This window comes from Canis lupus, chromosome 22 (assembly GCF_048164855.1).
Source record: "Canis lupus baileyi chromosome 22, mCanLup2.hap1, whole genome shotgun sequence".
NCBI lineage: Eukaryota > Metazoa > Chordata > Mammalia > Carnivora > Canidae > Canis > Canis lupus.
This window is the reverse complement of record NC_132859.1, coordinates 23113290-23137042: the sequence shown is the minus strand read 5'-3', so window position 1 is coordinate 23137042 and position 23753 is coordinate 23113290. Positions and strand designations below refer to the sequence as shown.

Below are 23753 nucleotides of genomic sequence, written 5' to 3'. Positions count from 1 at the left end.
TTTTCAGTTATTAAAAGTATGAGCCGCTGACTTCAAGTAATTAAGCCCATTTCTAAAATAATAGTTTTCAAGCTGTTGGATATAATTATCTAACTGAAGTAAGTTTTTGGATTCCAATTTCATATGTAACATTTATCCAGCATAAGTTTGAACACAAAGCTATTTTAGCTATAAATGTGGATAATATATGCTGTTTAAAGAAAATAATTCAGAGGAAAATAATGCTTTTTAATAGCAATAATGTCTTATTGGTCTGTTTCATATATGTGGGTGTTATCTAAAACATTGAGCAGGTAATGATGCCAAAAGATACGCTGGTCAAGAAACTCTTTAGGTAATAAAGAGATTATTTTTACTGTACTACTATTTTTAACATTAATTTCTTTAAGAAACAGTGAATAATCTTTGGGACTATTTTATTTGTAGAAATATTAACACCCAAATATGGAATGATCATGTGCTTTAGCTAGTCTGAAAACTAACCATTATCAAGATTAACTGGCTAGCCTTGAAAGGAACTGCATTTCTTATATAATCAAAATATTTTAATCAGAATGTTTTTAAGTCAATTTCATTTGTAGCTAATGTTCTGTGTTTGATTAATAATAACCTTCGACTAATGTATAAAATTGCTTTTTACTTATTTTGTTATTTTAGTTGAGGAATTTAACTAGTTAGGGGTTTTAGCCTAAGTGTGAACTCTGTTTATGGAGAACTGGTTGTCCTTTTTGTGTGTAGCATTTACATTTTCACTAGTCTAGACTCCTAGCTTTTTGTCCTGAGGGCCGGAGAAATTGAAGAAAGTGCTTTTTAATTAGAAGTTTTAGAGAAAGTTTTATCATTAAAACTCTCCTTATGTAACCAATAGGTTTCATGTTTCAAACAGTATTTACTTTTTAAAATTTACTACTCAGCCTTTATTCTTTCTATTTATTGTGCTTTATTTTATATAATTTCACTTCTTTAATTAAGTTATAGACTTCTGTGCTTTACTCTCTATTACTTTCTACTTTTTGGTTCTGTCACATTGAGGATCAGAATTTTAATGTTTTGCCATATTTACAGGTTTGACCTGGAGCAGAGATTCCTCATTGCCAGCCCATGTATATAGACTTCCAGAAATCTTTGAACTCTTCACCTCCAGTTAGTTATAAGCCTTGTGTATATGTCTTTCTCTAGAATAGGGGCCATAGCTTTCTTTGAATTCTCAAATAGGTTTATGACTGCCTAAAATTTGAGTCATAGACTTAGAGAAGCAGGTGGATCTCTGTCTTAAAGTGAAGATGATTTATATTGGTGACATCCTTGTGGAATTCGTATGATAGATGCAGCGTAACACATACAGACTCACTCTTTTATTTTTATTTAAAACTTTTTCATTTTTTCCTTTTTACAATTAAATTCAGGACAGAAACAATATGGTGAGTTTAAGTCCCTGCTACATGTGTGAAATGCATTCAAGTGCCTGGCATGTGGAGTTGTCTTTGAGATTCTTTGTCTAATAAATTAAATTCAAATCTCACCTCACATGTGTCTGATTGTAGATTCATATTTCTTATCCATTAGCTGTTTCAATTTATACTTGCTCCTTATGGCTTTGGTAGCAGTTTAATAGCCTATAATATTTTGCATTTGTTGTCCCATGAGTTGTGTATTAACTGCATGTAATGTAAATGTTTAAAACAAGTCACTGTTTTTGATCGTTATAAATTTTATCAGTCGTCATTATAAACTGTAACAAAATTTGGTGTTAAAACAATAACTGTAGGCTACATGGAAAATGCTTCAACAACACTGTAGAAATATCTGCTAGTGCCTATTTATTACATTGTGATATAATTTTATATTCACACTTTATAGATTTTGCTTCATTAATTTGTTTCTGCCAAAATTTGATAGAGAAAACGTTTTGTATCACTGATAAAGTGATGATTTTCTGACTGAGCCTATTTGATAGCCCCAGATTGAGCACTATGAAGTCTTATTGTTTTTTCCAGAATATAAATCAAAAGCCAGTAGTTCTTCGAAAGAGAAGACAAAGAATAAAAATAGAAGCAAATTGGGATCTCTTCTATTATAGGTAAACATAAAGCCTCTTTTCCAACAAGTTAAATTTGGCATTGCCATTAGAGCAATCATAATAGGTTTTTCTTGTCTGAAACTAACGCTTTATGCAATGGGTATTTTTACACTACCGAGGTCAAGAACTGTAACTGTTAAGATTGGTATGATTAACAATGTTTCCATAATATTAATATCTTTTATAGTACAGTATTGGTAGTCTGAGGAGCTAAAGTTACTTTTAATTTTTTATTAAGGCTTTCAGCTGATTACTTTAAAGAGATAAATGATGAAAACATAAGGAGACTTGTGGGAAATGGGTATCAAGCTTAGCTGGCCTAACAGACTTTTCCAGCTTTCTGATCTGTTTACCTCTTCTCCATCTACTGCCCCTGCCCACCGTTCTCCACCACAAACACACACAGACATATGCACATAAGAAGACTTTGAAACATTTTGAGGATTTGCTAAATTTTGGGGGATAATTTACAGTGCTTATTCTGGAAGCTGACATATTAATTATACCGTAACTTATAAAGGAAAACAAGTGTTTTGGAAACTTCCCACAGTACTTTTAAATTGTGTAGTATAAATATAGTATATAGTATAGCCTTAAAAATACTGATTTTCTTCCTTAGGATTATGTTGTCTCCCCTAGAACTTTCTTGGAACTTTGACATTAGACTTTGTAGGAGTGTTGCAGAATGAAAATGAAAGGATATTATGCCCATCCACCTCCAGTTCAGACCTGTGTCCAAATTTATTACAGTAGTTAAATTATTCAGGAATAAAAGGAAGATGTTTTACAAATATCAATCAGAACACGGCAGTATAGCTGTATTCTTAGGTAGTTTGTAACATTCTAATCTACAATGTTGCTCATCCTACACACTTTACATCCAGGTGCATAGTTCAGAAATTCTTATCCCCAACCTGAAATTTAATATCTAATAGTAATTATTCTCTGACTGGAATTTATACTAGCAATAAATATTGAAATTGAAGTATCAGTTCCTTGTTTTGAAATCCACACAGATTTGTTTTGTGGTTTGGGTTCATTTTTTTTCCCTTAGCATTTTATTTTGAAAACTTTCAAACATACAGAAAAGGTTAAAGAATTTTATAGTGTACAACTCTTATCTATCACTAAGATTCTACCTTATAGAATTGTACATTCTACTAAATTTACAGAGATTTTATTTACACTTGCTGAAGTTTATTCCAGTGTTTTCTTATTTAAAAATGTATAAGGTGTATTTATAGATTTTTTTTTAATGTTTACTCCTTTCTACTATTTTCTAATTATACCTATAGGTTTGGTCAGGATCATGCCAAGTCAAACCTAATTTGGAATTTCAAAACACGAGAAGAACTGAGAGATAGTCTTGAATCTGAAATGAGAGCATTTAATATTGATAGAGAGCTTGGTAGTGCTAATGTGATCTCCTGGAACCATCATGAATTTGAGGTAAAGTTTGCTTTTTGTAATATTAGTTTTTTCTTTTTGAAAGTACATATTATTTGTGGAGTGTTTTTAAAAGATTTGTGGTTATATAACATTTTTACCTTTCCTTCTTAATTTTGTGGAGGAAATATTAGAAATATTAGAAAACCTTAGCATTTATCTGAGACAAAAATTAAAAATGCATTATGTTAAGTAACTGGGTTTTGTATCTGAGATCGTATAGGAGTTTTAATGAATTTGATCCCATGCTTTCTAGATCTGTTCTTCGCTTAGTTTTTCTTCCTTAGGTTTTTTTTCCTCCATTGAAATACAGCTAGTTCTACCTTTTTCCTTGTACTTACACCTTGTTTAATTTTTTTTTTTTGTGGTAGTTTGATTCTGAATGTGATCATATTTTGCTTTTCTAGTAAAATATTGATGTGAAGAACAACAAAATAAGATCAGGAAACATGCTGGTTAAAAAAAAAGAAACATGTTGGTTAAAAAAAATGTTGGCAGTAGATAACCGTGTGTGTGTGTGTGTGTGTGTGTGTGTGTGTGTGCTGTAAGCTCTCATAACAGTTTTTAATTTAAGCATACTCCTGACCCTGTAGGCTTTGATCTTTAATCCAACTGCATTTGCAGAATACAACGATTTGCTTGTGCTCATTCCCTCCTCTTCAAAAAACTTCCTTTGCTTTGATTTTGGGAGTCTATGTTCTCCTGGATTTTTCTCCTCCTTCACTGTGCACTCCTCCTTTGCTTCATTTTTCTTTTTTTCTCAACTGCTAAACTGGCCCAAAGGATCTTGGACTTCTCATTTATATTCATTGCCTCATGACCATTTTTTGTTTGCTGGTGACTTCCAGATTTTTATCTCAGATTTTCTTTCCGAGACCTCATACTTTTATCTTATAATTGGATACCCAATAAGCAACTGGAGCTCTAAAACTGTGCCCTTGTTCTTCTCCCAAACCTGCTTTTCTTGCAGTCTTTTCTGATCTTAGATAATGGCTTCTCCTTATTTTTTAGTCAAAACCCTTGAAGTCCTCTTTTCTCTTATATCCCAAATCAAGTTTGTCAACAAATCCTATTCAGTACACTTTCAAAATTTATCCAGAACCGGACCATCTTCTCTCTGTGGGGCTGTAGCAATATCTCTGCTACCCACTCGTCTCCCTTTAATCTGTTACCAACATAGCATTATGATCTTGTTAAAGTAGATAGTGTTATTTCTGTGCTCAGAGCCCTTTTGTGCTTCTATCACTTCCCATTTCATTTTGAAAAAGCCTGGGTTCTTGGGTTCTTCAGATGGCTTACAAGGTTGGTGTACCCCCTAGCCCTAAGCATTCTTTCTTTAATCTCATGTTTTACTACTCACCCTTTTACTCTTGCTCCAGCAACACTGACTTCCCTGGAAACACCAAATTCAGGTTCTTGACCTAAGGTCTTTCTCTACTTGCTAGAATATTCTTCTCCCCTAGATTAGTCTCAGAACTTGTTTCTTCCTTCAGGTTTTTAACTGAATATTATCATCTGGATAGGCCCTCCCTGGCCACTGTTTAAATATGGAGCCCTCAGGGGTATCAGGTTGGCTCAATTAGTTAAGCATCTGACTCTTGATTTCAGTTGAGGTCATAATCTCTGAGTTGTGAGATTGAGACCTGCATCAGGCTCCGCACTGAGCAGGGAGCCTGCTTGAGATTATCTCTCTTGCTCTCCCTCTCCACCTCCTCCTACTGCTATATTCTCTCTCTCTAAAAATGAATAAATAAATCTTTAAAAACACAGCCCTCTTTGTATATACATACAACTCCCTACATTCTCTCTCTCCCTCTCCCTTTTCCCTGCTTTATTTCATTCCATGGCACTTACCTACCACCTAGCTACCATGTATGTTTTACTTTTTTATCTGCTATTCCTATAAGGACAGTAATTTTTACGTTTGTTTATTGCTGTATCCTTGACTAGAACAGTGCATAGCACACACAGTATCTGTTTAATAAAAGTTGAATGAATTGAATGCTCAGTTTATAAAGTGAAATGGATACACACACACACACACACATATATATTTGATTTTATATAGTTCATATTTTTAGAAATTAGTTTTTTTAGGCTTTGGAAAATGAATTTTAATAATTTGGCCAGTAGGAAATTCCTTTTTACAATTGCTTGCAAATCTTTACTTTAGACAAGTAGCCTGAGTACAGGTCAAAAGGTCATGGTGTTACCATATCCCCTGATCATCATGGACCACTCCTTCATCTATCACCTCCTTTGTATTCTTGGGTAATTTGACATGCAGAGAATGAATAAATAAAAATACACCATAAAGTGCAGTTCATGTGTTGGGAGATGAGGGAAATCCTGAGGTAGCTTGTGTGAATTGCACAAACTGTGTATGTGCAGGATCAACTTACTCCATAGTTGGTTGTGAGAAGGGAGTGAAACAGATTCTCTTAACAGTGTTTGAGCCTTCTTTCCCTTCACCCTTATTAGTACAATATAGTCCTGTGAAAGTTATCAGCAAGATTTACATTCATACAATTGGTATGTAATTTCAACTCTTTAACATTTAACTAAAATAAAATAGTAAGTTATATTAATAATAATGAATTGCTAGATATTTTAAGAAATGATGAATTTTTTTCTACTAAAGATGGTCTTACCAAGAAAGAAAAAAGCTCTAAACAGAATTTAAGAAGTGATTATGTGGAAACTGCCAAAACCTTCTTGTAAACTAAAATACTCTAATGTGCATTTATTAACAAAGGTTAAATATGAGTGCCTGGCAGAGGAAATCAAAATAGGAGACTATTACCTGAGATTACTATTGGAGGAAGATGAGAATGAAGAAAGTGGATCAATTAAGAGATCGTAAGCTATTTTTCATATCTTGTTATATTTGTTTTCACTGTTAGTTTCATGGCTAATTCTGTTGTGAACTTTTTTTTAAAATCTAGATATGAATTTTTCAATGAGCTCTATCATCGTTTCCTGCTCACCCCAAAAGTAAACATGAAGTGTTTATGTTTACAAGCCCTTGCTATTGTTTATGGCAGATGTCATGAAGAAATAGGACCTTTTACAGATACGAGATATATCATTGGAATGTTAGAGAGGGTAAGAATATCATTTAAGGAAACTATTAGATAGTGCATTTGGCATACTTGTTAAATTTTCAAAAATGAATATAAATTCTGTTTGATTACATTGTTACTGTAACGTTCTGCATGAGTTTTTTTGTAGTTTACCTTATACTTGATTAATTCTAAGTTAGATGAGTAGGAAAATGACTGCTGGGTTAGTATTTGTCCATGTCAGTTTATTTTTTTCAGTTGCTGCTTTTGAATGACTTTAGCGACCTATTTACCAATCTTTAAGTATGGATGAGCTGGACAGGTGTGTAAAAGAAGTAGTGACTATTTTGTATGTACATTTGGTTTCCACTTTAGAAAAATCTTAAATCATGCTAGCATATTAAATTTAAAATTGTGAAGATAATAAAACTTTAGAACTACAGTGATACCCCAAAAAAGAGAACCTTGAGTTAGCACATTTTAGGAAGTTTGTCCTTTAACACTTGAGCTTGCCTGGGGGAAAGAACATATTGACCCATTCATCTATTGTGCAGCTCAAATTTGAGTGTAACCTATTTGTTGCAGTGTATATACTTTGTTCTTTCACTTGTGCTTATATTATTCCTCTTAAATTTAACAATTTGAATGTCAGTGAACTGCCTTAGAACCATTCACCAATTTTTAAATGGCCATCAGTGCTTGTTATAATTATCTTAACTGTTAGTCATGCTTTATAGATTAGAAAACTGATGCTAGATAAGGTTATAAAACATGCCTTAGGAAATAACATAACCAGATGAAAATCCTTATTAATTACTGTTAGGCCAGATTGTACTATTGAATTTTAATTTACTGTTATTCCAGTGAACCAGAGTACTTATAGCATAGCCTTTGTATTTTTTAGACAAATATAAGTTTCCTTCTTGTGTTCTGCATGATGTTATTTGTATGAAACATCATTAATAATTCTTTAGAATATTAATTGAGAAGTGTCATTTGGGGCAATTCTTTTATTGGTTTCAATTTTTATGTACTTAAAGCTATATACTAAAGTAATCTGTTGTTGACTTTTAATATATATGCTTTTCGAGGGAAATTAGACAAGTTATATAAAATTGCAGAGAATGCAGGACATTGAAGAATTATAATAATTGACTGTTTTCTCTCATGTTCTTGCTGTTTAAAAGGTGACATTATTTCTTATTGGTGGCATTGATTTTGTCCATCAATGATAATATCTTAATTTGTATTTTTCACTTCTGACTAAATTCTCATTTTTTTCAATAGTGCACAGATAAACTTGAACGAGATCGGTTGATCCTCTTCCTTAACAAGTTGATCCTTAATAAGGTACAGTATTTTTGCTTAAGCAGGCAGCTATTTCCAAATAAATCACATGAGTATATAACAAAAAAATTATTACAGCTTGAGTTAATTATCCAGACATGATTCTTTTCTTATCTTCTCCTTTTAGATCAGAAATCTCTGTGTGCTGTCAACTTCTGGAGTGAAAATTTTTTGCCAGATAGTCTCTGTACATTCTGTCCTACTGTTACAGATACTGAATAAATTAATAATAATAATATTCTAAAGGAAGAATAATGAGGGATGAAACCAATAGCTGATTTTACTTTAAGGACTCTTTAGGATTGGACTTTAAGTAAAATAAATGTTTGACATAAAATGGAAAGTTTTTAATTTATTCAGCATACATTTTTTTTTTTTCAGCATACATTTTGATGATAAGTAATTTCAAGATAAACTAGAGAGTCACTTTAGCTCTTCATATTCTCCTTTTTAAGACATTTTGATAGGCTCAGAGCTCTTGGGTGGCTCGGTTAAACATCTGACTCTTAGTTTCAAGTCAGGTTATGCATGATCTTAGGGTGGTGAGAACAAGCTCCACATCAGGCTGTGCACTCAGCATGGGATCTGCTTGGCATTCTCTCTCCCTCTCCTTTGCCTCTCTCACTTGTGCGCTTTCTCAAATATTAGCTTTTCTTTTTAAGAAAAAAATCCATTTTTTTAAAAAAGATTTTATTTTATTTATTTGAGAGAGAACGTACAAGTGGTAGGGGGTAGGGGCAGATGGAGAGGGACAAGCAGACTCCCTACTCAATGCAGAGCCCGACACAGGACTGGATCCCAAGACCTTGAGATCATGACGTGAGCCAAAGGCAGACACTTAAAATGACTGACCCAGGCATTCCTAAAATAAATAAATCTTTTTTTTTTTTAAAGGACATTATAGTAGGTTCATACTGGTTTGTTGTTGTTGTTGTTTTTTAAGATTTTATTTATTCACAAGAGACACAGAGAGAGTGGCAGAGACATAGAGGGAGAAGTAGGCTCTCCATAGGGAGCCTGATCTGGGACTCAGTCCCCTGACCCGGGATCATGCCCTGAGCTAAAGGTAGACGCTCAACTGCTGAGCTACCCAGGCGTCCCAGTTCATACTGGTTTCTAACAAAAATTCATAGTTGTAAATGTAGCTTAATTCACAATTACATGGTGTTGCAGTGAAATCTGAACAAGTCTTTTATATCTTAAATCTTTGATGTTCTAACTTAGTTTTATTCTCACTTTTAGAAAATAATGCATATGTTTTAAAATGAAGTATAATTAATAAATCTTAGGAAAATGTAAATTATAATCTCTTCCAAACTTCTAAGAAATTGCCAGTTTTTATCTTAAGTTTATAAGAATTGGAACATTAAAAGGTTTTTAATATAACTGATTTTGTTTCTGATTATAGAATAATCTGGTTATTAACATAAAAACCTAGGAAAAGGCAGCATAATTTGAGAACCAGAGAATTTATTGTGGGTGTTAACTCCTTTCAGGCCTTGTTTATTTTTATTTTGTTTTGTTCAGAATATATTTAAGTAAAAATTCTTTAGGCAATGTCTTTGTTTTGCACTTTTCACATTTATCTAAATTCATGTTCCTTGAACACAAAGTCCTAAAACACTAAGTAATAATCAGTTGTATGTCAGTTTTTCCAAAGAGATTCTAAATGTTTTCAATCAATCAATAAATAAATAAATAAATAAATAAATGTATGTGTGTTTTCTTCTTTGAGAGTCCTTTAGGTAATAATACGCATTGGAAAGAAAAATTTTCATTTAGGTAAAAGTGTTTTTGTCTTCCAGAGAAATGTTAAGGATCTCATGGACTCAAATGGAATTAGAATCCTTGTGGACTTGCTTACCCTTGCACATCTCCATGTAAGCCGAGCTACAGTGCCACTGCAAGTATGTATGCTTATCTAGATTTCACAAGTTTAACAGCCTCTGAGTATAATTTAGGATCCAAAAGAATCAAAAAAATTGACATGAAAACATGTCAAGATATGTGGCCATGAATATGGCCAATAAAAGTTAAAGTAACCATAAGCACAATCTAAAATGGATAGTGTTGATCCAGTTTTATTTTTCATGTGTCCCTTTTTTGTCTTTTAAAGTAACTATATCTCTAATATTACTTATTTAAAATTTAGACTGAATTTGTCAGTTATAGAATTAGAATTTAAAGCATTGACAGCCACTGAGAATACACTTTGCTTTTAGGAATCTGGGCCTCATAGAAACCAGCCAATAAGAGGATAGAGCTGCAAATCTCTACTGAAAGGCCTCTTTTGATACCTAATTTTAGAAGAGATTTATACCTAGCTCACTGGTGATTATTTTTGGTGTTTTGTTTTTGTTTAATCTCCTGGTTCAAGGAGATGTTCCATGTTAGCTTTTGGCTGAATTATGTACAAAAGTGCTATTTGAATATTCAGAATATGGCATTTTCTATTATCAGGTATAAATAAAGTAATTGTAATGCTTGTGTAGCATGACATTGTACTAGGTACTGTTCTGGTACATGATATATTAACTTTTTTAATTGCCCAGTGGCCCTCCCATTTTACAGATGAGAAAACTGTGGGACAGAGTAGCCAAGTGTATTACCCAAAGCCACCAGTTAAGGAACAGAACCAGAGTTAGAATCCAGATGTCTGTGCTCTTAACCACATAGCTATGCCTCTCTATATAAATCTAACCAAAAACTGGTAGTTATGAGGGTAGTTAAAACCTTGTTTTACTAAAATATATTAACTGCATAAAAATTTTATCTTAGGTTTTCATAAACATTGATATATAAATTGTAAGAATTATCTGAGGTGAGGGTAGTAAATTGAAAATGTTTAAAAGCAAAAAAAACCTTCCTTTTAGTATTTTAGCTCTTTGATCTCAGGTGCTTATTGAAACTGTTAGTTGGAGTGAGTTTTTTCCCTCAAAAACTTTAGTGTTTTTAGCATTATGGTTTAAGTTTAATGTTGTGTTTATTTATAAAGTTATTTGTAATATTCTTTGCTACTCAAGTTTTACTGTCCTCAGAATTTATTAGTGACAGTAGGATATATAGATGTCTTATAATTTAGCTTAGATTGCCAAGTGAATTTAGGAAGCTATTTATTTCAAATGCATATTAGTAAGGAAATAGATTTTTTTGGACTACTTGGTTAGACACTGGTTCTTAAAATTAAGGTCACCTGAAATTTAGGTGATTTTCCAAAGGAGTGTAAACCCAGGAAAGTTAGTTCTGTATTACTTTTTATGATATCTGCCCCCTTAGATTTCTGCCTTGAAAAATAACTGTATATTTTTAAAACTTAGAGCAATGTAATCGAAGCTGCTCCAGATATGAAAAGAGAGAGTGAAAAGGAATGGTACTTTGGCAACGCAGACAAAGAAAGGAGTGGCCCATATGGATTTCATGAGGTTTGTGTCTTAGAGAAACTTTTTGTGATGGTCTTTCTTCTTCTTATGCCCTTCTGCTTAGCATACATAGAGATGTGGAGTATTTTTAAACTATGATTTCAAGTACTATCATCAGGTCTAAGGGCTCTGTCATTCAATTTCCATATGAAGAATTAGATGGCTTGCAGTTCTAAACAACCACACATACATATAGGTGCACACATACACACAGTTATGTCTTCAAACCTTTTTGTTTATAAGCTGTTGTTACAGAGGTAGCACTTAGATTTTTAATAAGTTTTAAAGTAATAATAGCAATGGATTTCTTAATAGTTATAAGATATAGATAATTAAGGCTTTTCAAACTACAACGCTTCTATATGGAATAAGTAGGTAAATTTTATTATGCAGTCTGAAATTCACTGAAAATTGTGCAATTCAAGGGCAATTTCCATCTTAACAGCTACTGTTACTTGATCTTGACATCTTAGGCTCAGTTGGAATTTAGCCAAAGTTTTATAGAAGACCAAGCCCTCTACTTGTATATATCTTGGTCATTTTACACTCTGCCTACTGTTTTCATTCTTTCCAGTGTTCTTGATGCTCTGTAGGTTGGCCAACTAAATGGTTATTTTCTTATATTAGTAACCTATTTCAGGTTCTTGAAGACTTGTCAACAAAAGTTTGTTGTTTTTTGATAGTGAACTTGTATGTTTATTGTCGTAGTTCATGTGTTTTCCACAAAATAGAAAACCTTAGCAAACATCATTTGCTTCATTCATGTTTGTAGTAATGGTGCCTTCCATTGATTTAGATGCAAGAATTGTGGACCAAAGGAATGTTAAATGCAAAAACCAGATGTTGGGCTCAAGGCATGGATGGATGGCGACCACTTCAGGGAATACCTCAGCTTAAGTGGTGTCTGTTAGCCAGTGGACAGGCTGTACTAAATGAAACTGACCTTGCTACCCTTATATTGAACATGTTGATCACAATGTGTGGATATTTTCCAAGCAGGTAAAATGTAATTGCACATTTCCATGGTTAACAGGGACTCCAAAATACCTTGCTGTTTCCATTTATATGGCTGCTTCCTCAGTAACAACATGGGGATTACCCTGGTGATTTAGAGCAAAGATATCCATTTGTGACCTTGAGGAAATGCTGCTTTGAGTTTTGGAGCTTTTGAAACCTATAAAGAAATAATTTGCAAATTATATTGATAAAGTAGCTAAAAAATGACTTTCTCTGGGAGACTTCAAATAATGTTACCAAATCCAGGCTTACTCACTGCACTCTAGCAACAGTAACAGTTGAATAAATATACTGCAGACTGTACACTGTAGTGAGTGCCACCAGCTCATCAGTCAGGTTAGCTCCTGGTAAAAAAGTTGATTCCAAGCCCACATCTTGCCCCATAACTTGTCCCACTTGACCAGTGAAGGTGAAAATATGTTATATAACTATTGCAGGGAACCTTTCAATCTTTATAAAATATTTATATATGTACATTTTGTGTATTACTCTTACTAGAGACCTTTTGTGATGGAAGTTACTGAGAAACTAGCAGTTTTATAACATTTGAGGCTTTTGTGGTTCCAATTCTCTTTAAAATTCAGATTGGACTTAAAAGCACACGGTATTTAGAAGGAATGTAGCATTAAAATTAAAGCTATACAGGGAAAATACTGAGAGTAGTTAAATTTATGCGACAAAGTTTGATATGCCCTTTGGGGGGAAATATCCTCTGACAATGTGTTGGGCAACACCAAGTTTAATCAATTAAATAATAAATAAGAGTCTTTGGCTCTTCTAGGGTACTGTTTTTCAAGGAAATCTTATGGAAGGAAATGAAGTCATATTAAGCAGCCAAATAGATTTAAACCAAAATACCTAATCATGTTCCCAGCTGTATGAGAGCTTAGTCTTCATTAACAAAAAAGTAAGGTAACATGCTTCATGCCTAGTAGAATGTCATATGCTCTGCACGTACAAATTTTAATAAATATATTAAATGTTGACCTTAGAAAATATTTTCTAGGGATCAAGATAATGCCATCATTCGGCCTTTACCCAGAGTGAAAAGACTGCTGTCAGATAGCGCTTGCCTTCCCCATATTATTCAGGTGAGTTACTTTTGTGTTCTCAAATTAGGAATAGTATTTTAAGAATCATTCTCCCTTACTCAATTTTGGTATGAGCGCTACCTAGTCTTTGTTGTATTGTAGTGTATTCCATTTCCTAAAACCTTGAACCCTGATTACGTTTATTTCACTTATTCCTAATTGAGTTGATACTCTGATTATACTGTGGAAGATTGCATATCCAAGAACATAAACATAGGAAGCCTCCAGACTCCAGAATTACTCTCAAAAAGTTTTATTTATTATGCATTCTTCAATCACACCGTTGAAGTTAGGAATCCTGGGAAGTACACCAGTGGCCACAGACATGGACATGTGGTAGGTGATAGTCCAAGAAATAATCGCAGCCATATTGCCAGCTTGCCTCAGAGTTTGACTCTTTTCAGTTAAGTATTTTAATGAATAACAACTGATCTAATGCATTGAGTTGGAATTATGTAGGATAATGTATTTTTTTTCTTCTTTTTTCTCCCCATTCTGCTCTTTTGGGATTAAGCTTTTTCTAGATTAGCATTAAATCCAAATAAATCAGGTCCCAGAGATTTCAGACCAGTGTTTCCCTCTATTAAATATCCTGTTATTAAATCTCAGTTTTATATTAACCACGCATGGTCTGACTTTAAAGTATTTGGCAGTAATTTGTGTTATTTGTATACATCAGTTGTACATTGATGTGAAAAGAATTACTTACTTTGTATATTTTTATATTCACAAATATGCAAGTGCCTATGTAAGTCACTGATAATGAACAAGTCTTCTGAAATATGACAGTGACAGTGCCCTATCAACTCCTGCCCACCCCACAACTTCTATTACTTAAGCATATCAGCATTTCCAAATTTGTATCTTTTCTGTTGTGGATCTGTTACACTACCTAAATGAAAAAGTGCTACAATTACTGTTTCTTGGAACCCATCATGCAGTCCAGCCTAGAGGACCATGTGGCTGTGTATGTGAGGGGGTACAAGGAGAGAGATTTGTTTTCAATTCTGGATGTGTAGATAAAGGCCTAGAAAATCTACCTCTCTCAAACATTTTTCCAAGTCTTAGGAAACTGAAAAAAAAAAAAAAAGTAAAAGCAAACACTGTTGAATTTCAGGTCAGAAAAGAATGACTAAAAAACTTGTAAGAGATGTGGTTGGCATAACATGAAGCTTTGGAGGGGAAGAGCCCATTTTAATTAAAAAAGTTTTTAGCAATATCTGAACAATTAAAATGATTTAGGAGAAAAAATTCATTGATAAGCCTACCTGTTCTTAATAGTATATACTGCCTTTTATGCTGAGTTTAAAAAAATATTTTTTTAGAAGCTATTTTTGTTTTTCCTTAATTTTAGAAGTCTAAGATTGAGTGAATGTCCTAGGTTTTCTGATATAGTTGTAATTTTCAAATATTCTTGAGTTTTGCCTGCTAGTTCCTATATTTTTATTAAAGTGATAGCAAGTCTTGAAATACAACTGCTGTTAAACTAGGGAAAAATCCTGTTACTGTATCTAGGTTTTTCCTCTGTAAAACATGTCATAGTATTTTAAACACTCAATCTAAATAACTTGAACTGGTAAAACAACAAAACACAGAAAAATCCAAATTATTAAAGACGTATAGCAAATTCAGCCTTATAACTGAGTCTACTAACTTTGACTTCTTATTGTGAGCTAGTATTTACTCATACTCTAATTTTTTTACTGGTAGTGTTTGACCCAACGTTGGGAATTCTTGGGAAGTGTTTACAGAAAATTGAAATGCCACTTACATTAAGATAAAACTTATTAAATATCTTTATCAAGTGTTTATTCATAGTAATTCTATGGTTTCTTAATCACCCAGATTCATTGTGGTCCCAGGTAACTCCCTTTGGTACTGTAAGCTTAGATTTCTAGAGACATCTGCTTGGTACTTACTGACAGTAGTAGAAGTACCACTGGTATTTGGTTACCCATTTGCCTTCTACTTACACTTGTAGATCTGTTTTTTTACTGCCATTAGTGTTCACTGATAGTTGTCCTCTGCTCTGCTCCTTGAGTTCTCCAGTAATCTTCAGAGAATGCCTCACATCCTGAAACTCTCCCAATGCATAGCTACTTTTCTTGTTTATTTTGTCGTTAACAAAGAAGTCCACTTAGGAAGATTTCTGCATAAGAAACAATTTTATCTATAGTTATGACAACATAGCTTCAGGTATCTTTGGACCTTTTCTGAATAAGTTTTGACCAATTCTCAATTAACGTTTTTTTCTCTGTGCATTAACTATTGTAAAATGAATTAATTTTCAAGTATCTTGAGTCGGGTAGACAAACAAGCTTACTAAATCCCACAGATTTTTATTTTCTAGCTTATTACATATAAGAAACTATAACTTCACATGAAATACATAAACCTAAATGATGTTATTGTGAGGTTTTTTTTATAATCCAGTAACAAAAGCATTTTTTTTTTTAGCTACTGCTGACCTTTGACCCTATCCTTGTTGAGAAGGTTGCGATTTTATTATACCATATCATGCAAGATAACCCGCAGTTACCTCGTCTTTATCTTAGTGGAGTATTTTTCTTTATCATGATGTATACAGGTTCCAATGTGCTTCCTGTTGCTCGGTAAGAACTTTGATGAAAATCTTATTTAAAGTTATTTGAAATGTACATGACAGTTTTTTTTAATTGATTCTTTTTGTGAGTACATCATTGCTCTCATTACATTTTTCATTTTAAAAGCCATTTGGAAATAAGAATGGGGAAAAAATAACTCAGAATTGTGCCACTTTACCATATCTAACCTAAGAATTTATCACCATCTTTTAAAATATAGTTTTAGCAGATGTATTTAATATAACTACTTGTATTGCACATACAGTTTTACATTTTGTGTTTTTCTTCAGATTGGGTAATTTTTCATATTACTACATAATCTTAATATGACTATAATTTAAAAATCTTCCTAATTCATTTAATTTCTTGCCTAATTAGAAATTAAACAATTTGGAAATATGTATTTACAAGTGGTCTTTAGTGGTTTTTATTTATGAAAAAAACTGATCTTTAGAATATTAAAGTTACTAAATTTAAATCAGTTCCCATATTTGACAAGTCATTTTTCTTCCCTAGATTTTTGAAGTATACTCATACCAAACAGGCTTTCAAGTCAGAAGAGGTAAGCCAGATTAATCATCTGAATATATAACTTAACACTGAATAAGCTATCTTAACAATGAGCTGTGTATGTTTACTAGATTGTAAGCATTTGAGGATAGGTACTGTCTTACTCATTTTTCACATTTCTTGTGGTGGTACTTTGCATATAGATTGTCTTAAGCTAGCGTTTATGATGAAAATAAGTGTTGCCCGTTAGACTTAACACCAAATTGTAGATATGAATTATAACTTGACACTGCAGTAAATATAACTTGTTTCCTTTGTGTAAAATTTAGATTAATAATTTTCATAAAACTTGAGTATATACCTGAATCTCATATAATCAGCTAAAATTCAGTTAAGACTTCAGCCTTCTTTTTGTTCAGATCACAAGGTGGCAGAAGTGCCAAGTTTCTCTTTTGAAGCTACTTAATTTTTTAGGTGCTCTCAAGTGTCCTTGCCATTTTACATTTTACTAGGGAAGAAAAATAGGAATCCAAAAAAGATAAGACTCATCCAGATAGCTTTGACAACCTGAAACCTTATACCTACATTTTACAGAGGTATTTATTGTCAAAACGTAATGGATTTTTCTAATTTAGTTAAGGTTCTTATGGAGCAGTGATGTTGAGAGCCCATTGAAAGCAGAAGAACAAACCAAAACCAGACCACTGTTGAGGAGACTAACCAAGGAATGTTACACATCTTTGACAGTGGGCACTAGACCAAACTTCATGTTTGCTAGAGCAGCCATTGAAGCCCTGGAAAATAATCTAATAATATTAAAGTGATGCCCATGGCAATATAATTTCCATAGCTTTTATACAAATAGAAAATGAAAATGTAAAAAAAGTTTTTAAAAAATTACTTTTAATGCTATCACAGTAGTGTAGCATTAGGCATTTTTTGGCATTCTTTTTTCCCCTTTTTTTTTCTGTGCAGTTCTGCCTATGTAATCTTTTTTTCAAGTTTTTAACATAGAAATGATACATTATTTCACCTAACAGTATTTTGAATAATTAGAGCAAAACTGTAACAGAACTCTAGATGCAAGAATTACCAAACAATAGTATTCTAAAGAGCAAAGAAAGCATTTCTTCATCCCAAATTTTAACAGATAGTGAATTTATGGCTTTTATTAACAAAAAGCTTTGGCAGTATTTATCATCTAATTTGTCTTGGCTCTAGGTGATAAAACCATGTCTGGGTTTATTTTTTTGTCTCTTTGTCACATCCTAGAGAAAAAAAAATTCTCAATTTGCCTAGAAGGAAAGAAGAAAAGTATTAAAGTCCTTAGGATTTTATTTCTATCAGGTAAAGAAGTGAGTTTTAAAATTTAGTATGATAAAGTATAATCATTATCCTGACTTCATTTGGCCAGCCAGAGAATATGAAGTCCTTAAAATAGTCAATTATAATTACTTTGAATAGATATTCTTCATCTAAGTGTCCACACTTCATGAGGACAGGCTTTTCAAGATGTTGATTTTATGGACTTACTTGTTTTTGAAAACAGAAGCAAGTACAGGTGAAAACTGCAACCAACAGTGTAACACAGAATAATTGATGTGGATCATTGCAGGATCTCTCCTTATATTGTCCATTCCTGTTACACATGGTTCAAAGCCAGTTGTCCTAAATAATGTTGGCATCACCTGACACCTGAGGAGCTTAAGACTGCTGGAGATCCAGAGAGTGTTAATTCTGCCTTAGAGCTCATGCCAAAGCAGTTAATACCAGACATCTTCCACTTTACATTTTGCCATGTTTCCATCGTAATTTCCAAAGCATAAAAGCAATTTGTTCCAGTTGTTTTCTTAAAATGTTCTCTAACCCTAATTAATTTATTAAAAAATTGAAAGATGACTTTAGTGTTTCTGTGTTTTGTTTTAAAGACAAAAGGACAAGATATTTTTCAGAGAAGTATACTCGGGCACATCCTTCCAGAAGCAATGGTTTGTTACTTAGAAAATTATGAGCCTGAAAAGTTTTCTGAGATTTTTCTAGGAGAATTTGATACTCCAGAAGCAATCTGGAGCAGTGAAATGAGGTAAATAGCTTATTGATTATTTGTATTTTATTCTCAGAATCTTTTCATCTTCCATCTGGCTTGACTTCTGTTAAGAGAATTGCTTTCATTAGTTACATAATCTAAGCTACAGCAGTCATTGGTGCCAAATTAAGTGATGAGTTTGACAGGGCTGTATAAGCTTTTTTCTGTTCTAACATGATTTGACAAAGCTCCTGTTCTCTTAATAGAACTTTATAAAAGGTTAGAGCCTGTTACTACTAGTGATGCTTAAATCAATCTATAGAACTGGTAAGATTTTAGGTAGTGTATATAAGGAATATATAGGGATAAAATCATCACATGCTTCCTTGGTATTTGGAAGTAGAACTGTACTCCACTAATTAAAAATTATGCCCACATAGAATGGATCACACCAGAGATAACACAGATCATTTTAGAATGAGGCCCCCTAGTCAGCACATTTTAATCTTAATGTGAAAGTTAGCATTCCTAAAGAATATCCTTTAAGAAGAAAAGCCTGTGAAAATAAGAAAAAGTAGAGGCACAAAAGCAGATGTCAGCATTCAGACAGGCTCTGGAAAAGAGTACACACTTCATAGATCAGATGTCAAGGCCACCTCTTCTATGGAGAACGCCTCAGTCCTCTTAGCTGGATGGCAGTTGATTTTCTGATTCAGTTGTTTACTTCCTTGGCTGACATCATACTCACAATGCCACTTGCTTGTTATCATTTGTCGTATCTCTTAGGTTAATCCATAGACTTGGCATGTGCTAGCCACCAACTATGACTGTCTTTATAGGCAAGTACTATAAATAAGTTTATATCCATTGAGAACTTTTACATAATAACTTTAGAATGCCCTCAGTAACATATTTATAAACACTCAATTTTAGGCCAGTAATTAATTGAATTACTCTAAAGAAGTTCCATGTGATTATCTTGTGTGGATTACCAGTCTTAACCTTTTTTTTTTTTTTTAAACTGAAGTCATCCCTTCATAATGCTTGGAGATTTTTGTAATTGTAGGCGCCTCATGATAGAGAAAATTGCTGCCCATCTTGCTGATTTCACACCACGTCTTCAAAGTAACACAAGAGCACTTTATCAATATTGTCCTATCCCGGTAATCAACTATCCACAACTAGAAAACGAGCTATTTTGTAATATTTATTACCTCAAACAACTTTGTGATACACTCCGGTTTCCAGATTGGCCCATTAAAGATCCGGTAAGTCAGTAGATTTTTTTTTTGTGCCTTCTCAAACTGTAAAAATATCCTCTAATCACTTCTGGGTATTTTTTCCTTTAATAAGGATAATAGCTTTCTTAAGTGATTTCTCTTACTTAAGACTACGTAACTCTGAGTGTAATTTAATATATTTGGGTAAATCTCAAACTGAAAGATAACTTTGAGGAAGAATTAAGAACTTTACAATCTTGATCTTTTTGACAAATATAAACATAATTTCACGTATATAAACAATTATATACTGTAATGGCTTGGTGGAAGCTTGTCTTTATAGCACATTGAGTAAGCTCACAGATATTGGAGATAGGCAGTCTCGCATTGAGTCTCAGTTTGACCATTAATAGGTCTGATTAATATTTCTTGATTTTTCTAGGCCTCAGTTATAGTAATACTACTACTACTACCAACAGCAATAATCTCATGTGGTTGGGAAAATTGAGAACTCAGATTAAAAGATAGTGTAATTCTTGACACACATAGGCAGTAGTGGGACCTACTCATTTATTTAGCAGTGCCCTTAGGAACCCTTCTTCTTGAGCCCCTTAATATCTATTGGAAGCCTGGAATAAAGTAGGCCTGGGTGGCTATGTTGCCTTGTTACTGAAACAGAGGTTATACCGTCATCCTTATCAGCAAAAAATTTCAGAACAGTTCTGCTCATACCAGTAGACATTGCCACTTTACAGCACTACAGCACTATGACCAAATGAAGACAGGTATTTTTGCTACTTGGTCTGGATTTAACTTGAAGTGTAATGGAAAAGCATGGGCTTTTTTTAGTCAGACCTAGGTTTGAATCCAGTTCTGTCACTTGGTAAGTGGGAAACAAGGAGCTGTCTCTCTGAATCTGAATGGTTTCATGTATTATTGAACTTTATGAAAGAATTAAGTTTGCTACAGTCTGTAAAGCACGTAGCCCGTTGGCATAGAGGCATGCAGTAAATATTAGCTTTCTTCTGACCTGCTACCCAGACTCCCATGTTTTTACTATCCCTTAGATTTGTTTTGGATACCAGCCTACTGGTAATTACATTAGATCACCTTCAGGAGCATGTTGCCGTATACTGCTTTCTTTCATGCTGCAGTGTATCATCTACTAATTTCAAATTTTTCTGACTTCCTGAATGTTTAACAATTAAAAATAGATAAAATGTGGCAGAGAATAAAAAATACCACATAAGAGAAGTGCCTGGGTGGCTCAGTCAGTTAAGTGTCCCACTCTTGATTTCAGCTCACGTCATGATCTCAGGGTTGTGGGATTGAGCCCTGCATCAGACTCCGTTCCAGCTATGGAGCCTGCTTAAGATTCTCTCCCTCTCTCTTTCTCATTCTGCACCCCCCCCCCCAAAAAGAAGATCACATATGAAGAGAGAGATGTAGCCCTATAGCAGATACCTTGCTGCCTATTTAGCAGTGTTTGAGAAAGTGGTTTTGGTTATTTGTATTTCAGAAAACTAATAATTGGGTAGCCTAGAAATGTCAGTTTAAATATATATAGCACAAGAATTCTGTAACTTAAAAATTATATTCTGAAATAGTTTTACTTTAAGAGATAAAAGTTTTAATCCTCTTGTCTTTAAGGTTAAGCTTCTAAAAGATACCCTTGATGCCTGGAAGAAGGAAGTAGAAAAGAAACCACCTACAATGTCAATAGATGATGCATATGAAGTGCTCAATCTCCCTCAAGGACAGGGGCTGTGAGTTATTTTCAGTATTACAACAGTAAAATGTCTGCCTTGTCTTAGAATGTGAATATCAAAGACTCAATTATTAAACAATTCTTAATTTTTTTACCTATTCTTTGATGTATACACCTATAGAAATAACATATGGAACTGTATCCATGTGATTATCTTTTATTCCACATTTTTTAGCAGATTAACATCTTTCTGTCCTTGCTGGTACAGTCTTTGCTCTCTATTAATTGAAATAATAGATGCAAAACACTTGGCACTATATCTGACATATAATGGTTACATATTCATATTCCCCCTTCCTCTTACTGTTTGTGTTATACATGAGGAAGAGATCTGGTAGCAATGTGTTTCGGACACTGACTGACAGATGTATAAGAATGCAGATTTACTTCATTAATTTATTAGAGATTTTTTATAGTAGGATAGATCATATTAGAGAAATATAATTTAAAAGAAAATTTTCTTAAGTGTAAACTGAATTTGTATATTTTTGGCAAGGCTGATATTTAAAATTAAAATTAGTTTGAGGTGTTTGAAAAAACTTCTTAGTTCTTCAAATATGATTTTGTAATTTGAAGTGATTGATAACTTTCCATAGGGAACATTGAGATTTTTTCTTTCAGATATAAAGATACATAAAGAATATTCTTTCTTGACTCTTGCTGAGTTTAATTTGATGTCTGATATATGATCATATACAATAACAGTAAGGTTCTTATTGTATTGTTTTAAATAATTCTGTAAAAAAATTTTTTGCACCTTACTCTGTTCATAAAATAATTTTACTATTTAACAGGCATGATGAGAGCAAGATTAGAAAAGCTTACTTCAGACTTGCACAAAAGTACCACCCTGATAAGAATCCAGAAGGGAGGGTATGTACTGCCTTTGGCATTAGGACTTTGGGGTTGACTTCCTTTGGCTGTATTACTATTTTAGGTAGAGAAAAAGATAAAGTCACTCTCTTTGCTAGTGTCTGCCTCATAATATAATGCCCCAGTGTATGTTAACTTTTAGCCCACATGCCCATGATTTCTGCATGAATGGTCCTTCCTCAGTTTACCAAAAGGACTGCCCTTGTGACTAGTAACTTAAGGATATTTTCTCCTGTCTGAGAATTAACTCTAGTGGGCAGTCACATGAATAATTGAACATTAAGAATGTGGATGAACTTAATTCATCGGTGATGTTACTGCCATTCAAATTACTTAGGGTAATTTTTTTTCCTAATGACATCTAACTTCATATTGTTCTAACTGAAAAAGTAGAAAATTTGGATCAGACTTTATCAGGTGCCAGCATTTCCTGATCTACCTCTTCCAGCTTCCTACTAAAATAACCAAGAAAGATTCATAAAAGATGAAATCACACAATGACTTCTATAACTAACAGTTTATTGCTAGAAACTTGGAGTAATTTCCACTGATTTCAAGGTTAATTTTTTTTATTAGAGACAATATTACTAAATGGGAAGACTTGGTATTGAAAAGATACTACTCTTAAATGTTTAAGACATTTTTAATCAAAAGCTTGGGATTTTTTGAGAAATGTATAGCAATTCAGATTCATTTGGAAGAGAAAACAACCAAAATAAGAAGAAATTTTGAAATCATTATTACATTACTAGACTTAACCTCCCGGATGTTAAAGTACTCTATAAAGCTATGGTAGTAAAATGATATGACACTGATGCAAGAATCAACATGTAGATCAAGGAACATAATACAGTGTTACAATAGTTTAAGAAGAAAAAATACATATAACAATATAGTTTAAGAGCAGGGATTTAGGAGTCAGACCTGGGTATCTTAGTCCATCATCAATTGACTTTGTGATCTTAGGCAAAGTTATTTAACATTATCTAAAAAATGAGAATAGAACTGTACACCTCATATGGCTGTTTGGAAGATTAAGTGAAATAGTATTTGTAAAGCATATTTAGTACAATGCCTGCTATAGTACTCAATAAATAGTAGCTCATAACTATATAATAGCTCAGAAACTGTCTTTAGTGTGTATGAGTTCAGTGTGATATATATTGGTATAAACCCAGTGAAGAAGAATTTTTTAGTAAATGGTATTAAGATCAATAAATCGCTTTGGGGCGGGGGAGAAAGTTTCATCTTCCAAGTATACCAGTTAGATTACCACTGGAATGAATTCCTT

General features: G+C 33.1%; 1 protein-coding gene across 7 annotated transcripts in view; it reads left to right on the top strand.

Annotated features, from left to right (window-relative positions):
• DNAJC13 (DnaJ heat shock protein family (Hsp40) member C13) overlaps nucleotides 1-23753 on the top strand; it is a 117439-nt gene that overhangs the window by 59860 nt on the left and 33826 nt on the right. For 6 of the 7 annotated variants that reach the window (XR_012014919.1, XM_072792750.1, XM_072792748.1 and 3 more), the window contains 16 exons: nucleotides 1407-1421; nucleotides 1998-2080; nucleotides 3376-3529; nucleotides 6282-6385; nucleotides 6472-6631; nucleotides 7876-7938; nucleotides 9741-9842; nucleotides 11253-11357; nucleotides 12151-12353; nucleotides 13378-13462; nucleotides 15920-16074; nucleotides 16582-16627; nucleotides 18504-18658; nucleotides 19668-19869; nucleotides 21472-21587; nucleotides 22384-22462. Coding sequence is in view for 6 of the 7 variants with exons in the window: in XM_072792750.1 (XP_072648851.1) it covers nucleotides 1407-1421; nucleotides 1998-2080; nucleotides 3376-3529; nucleotides 6282-6385; nucleotides 6472-6631; nucleotides 7876-7938; nucleotides 9741-9842; nucleotides 11253-11357; nucleotides 12151-12353; nucleotides 13378-13462; nucleotides 15920-16074; nucleotides 16582-16627; nucleotides 18504-18658; nucleotides 19668-19869; nucleotides 21472-21587; nucleotides 22384-22462 (1827 nt within the window). In the remaining variant the exon portion in view is untranslated. The remainder of the gene's footprint in view (nucleotides 1-1406; nucleotides 1422-1997; nucleotides 2081-3375; nucleotides 3530-6281; nucleotides 6386-6471; nucleotides 6632-7875; nucleotides 7939-9740; nucleotides 9843-11252; nucleotides 11358-12150; nucleotides 12354-13377; nucleotides 13463-15919; nucleotides 16075-16581; nucleotides 16628-18503; nucleotides 18659-19667; nucleotides 19870-21471; nucleotides 21588-22383; nucleotides 22463-23753) is intronic. The other variant, XM_072792752.1, reaches the window with a different exon arrangement.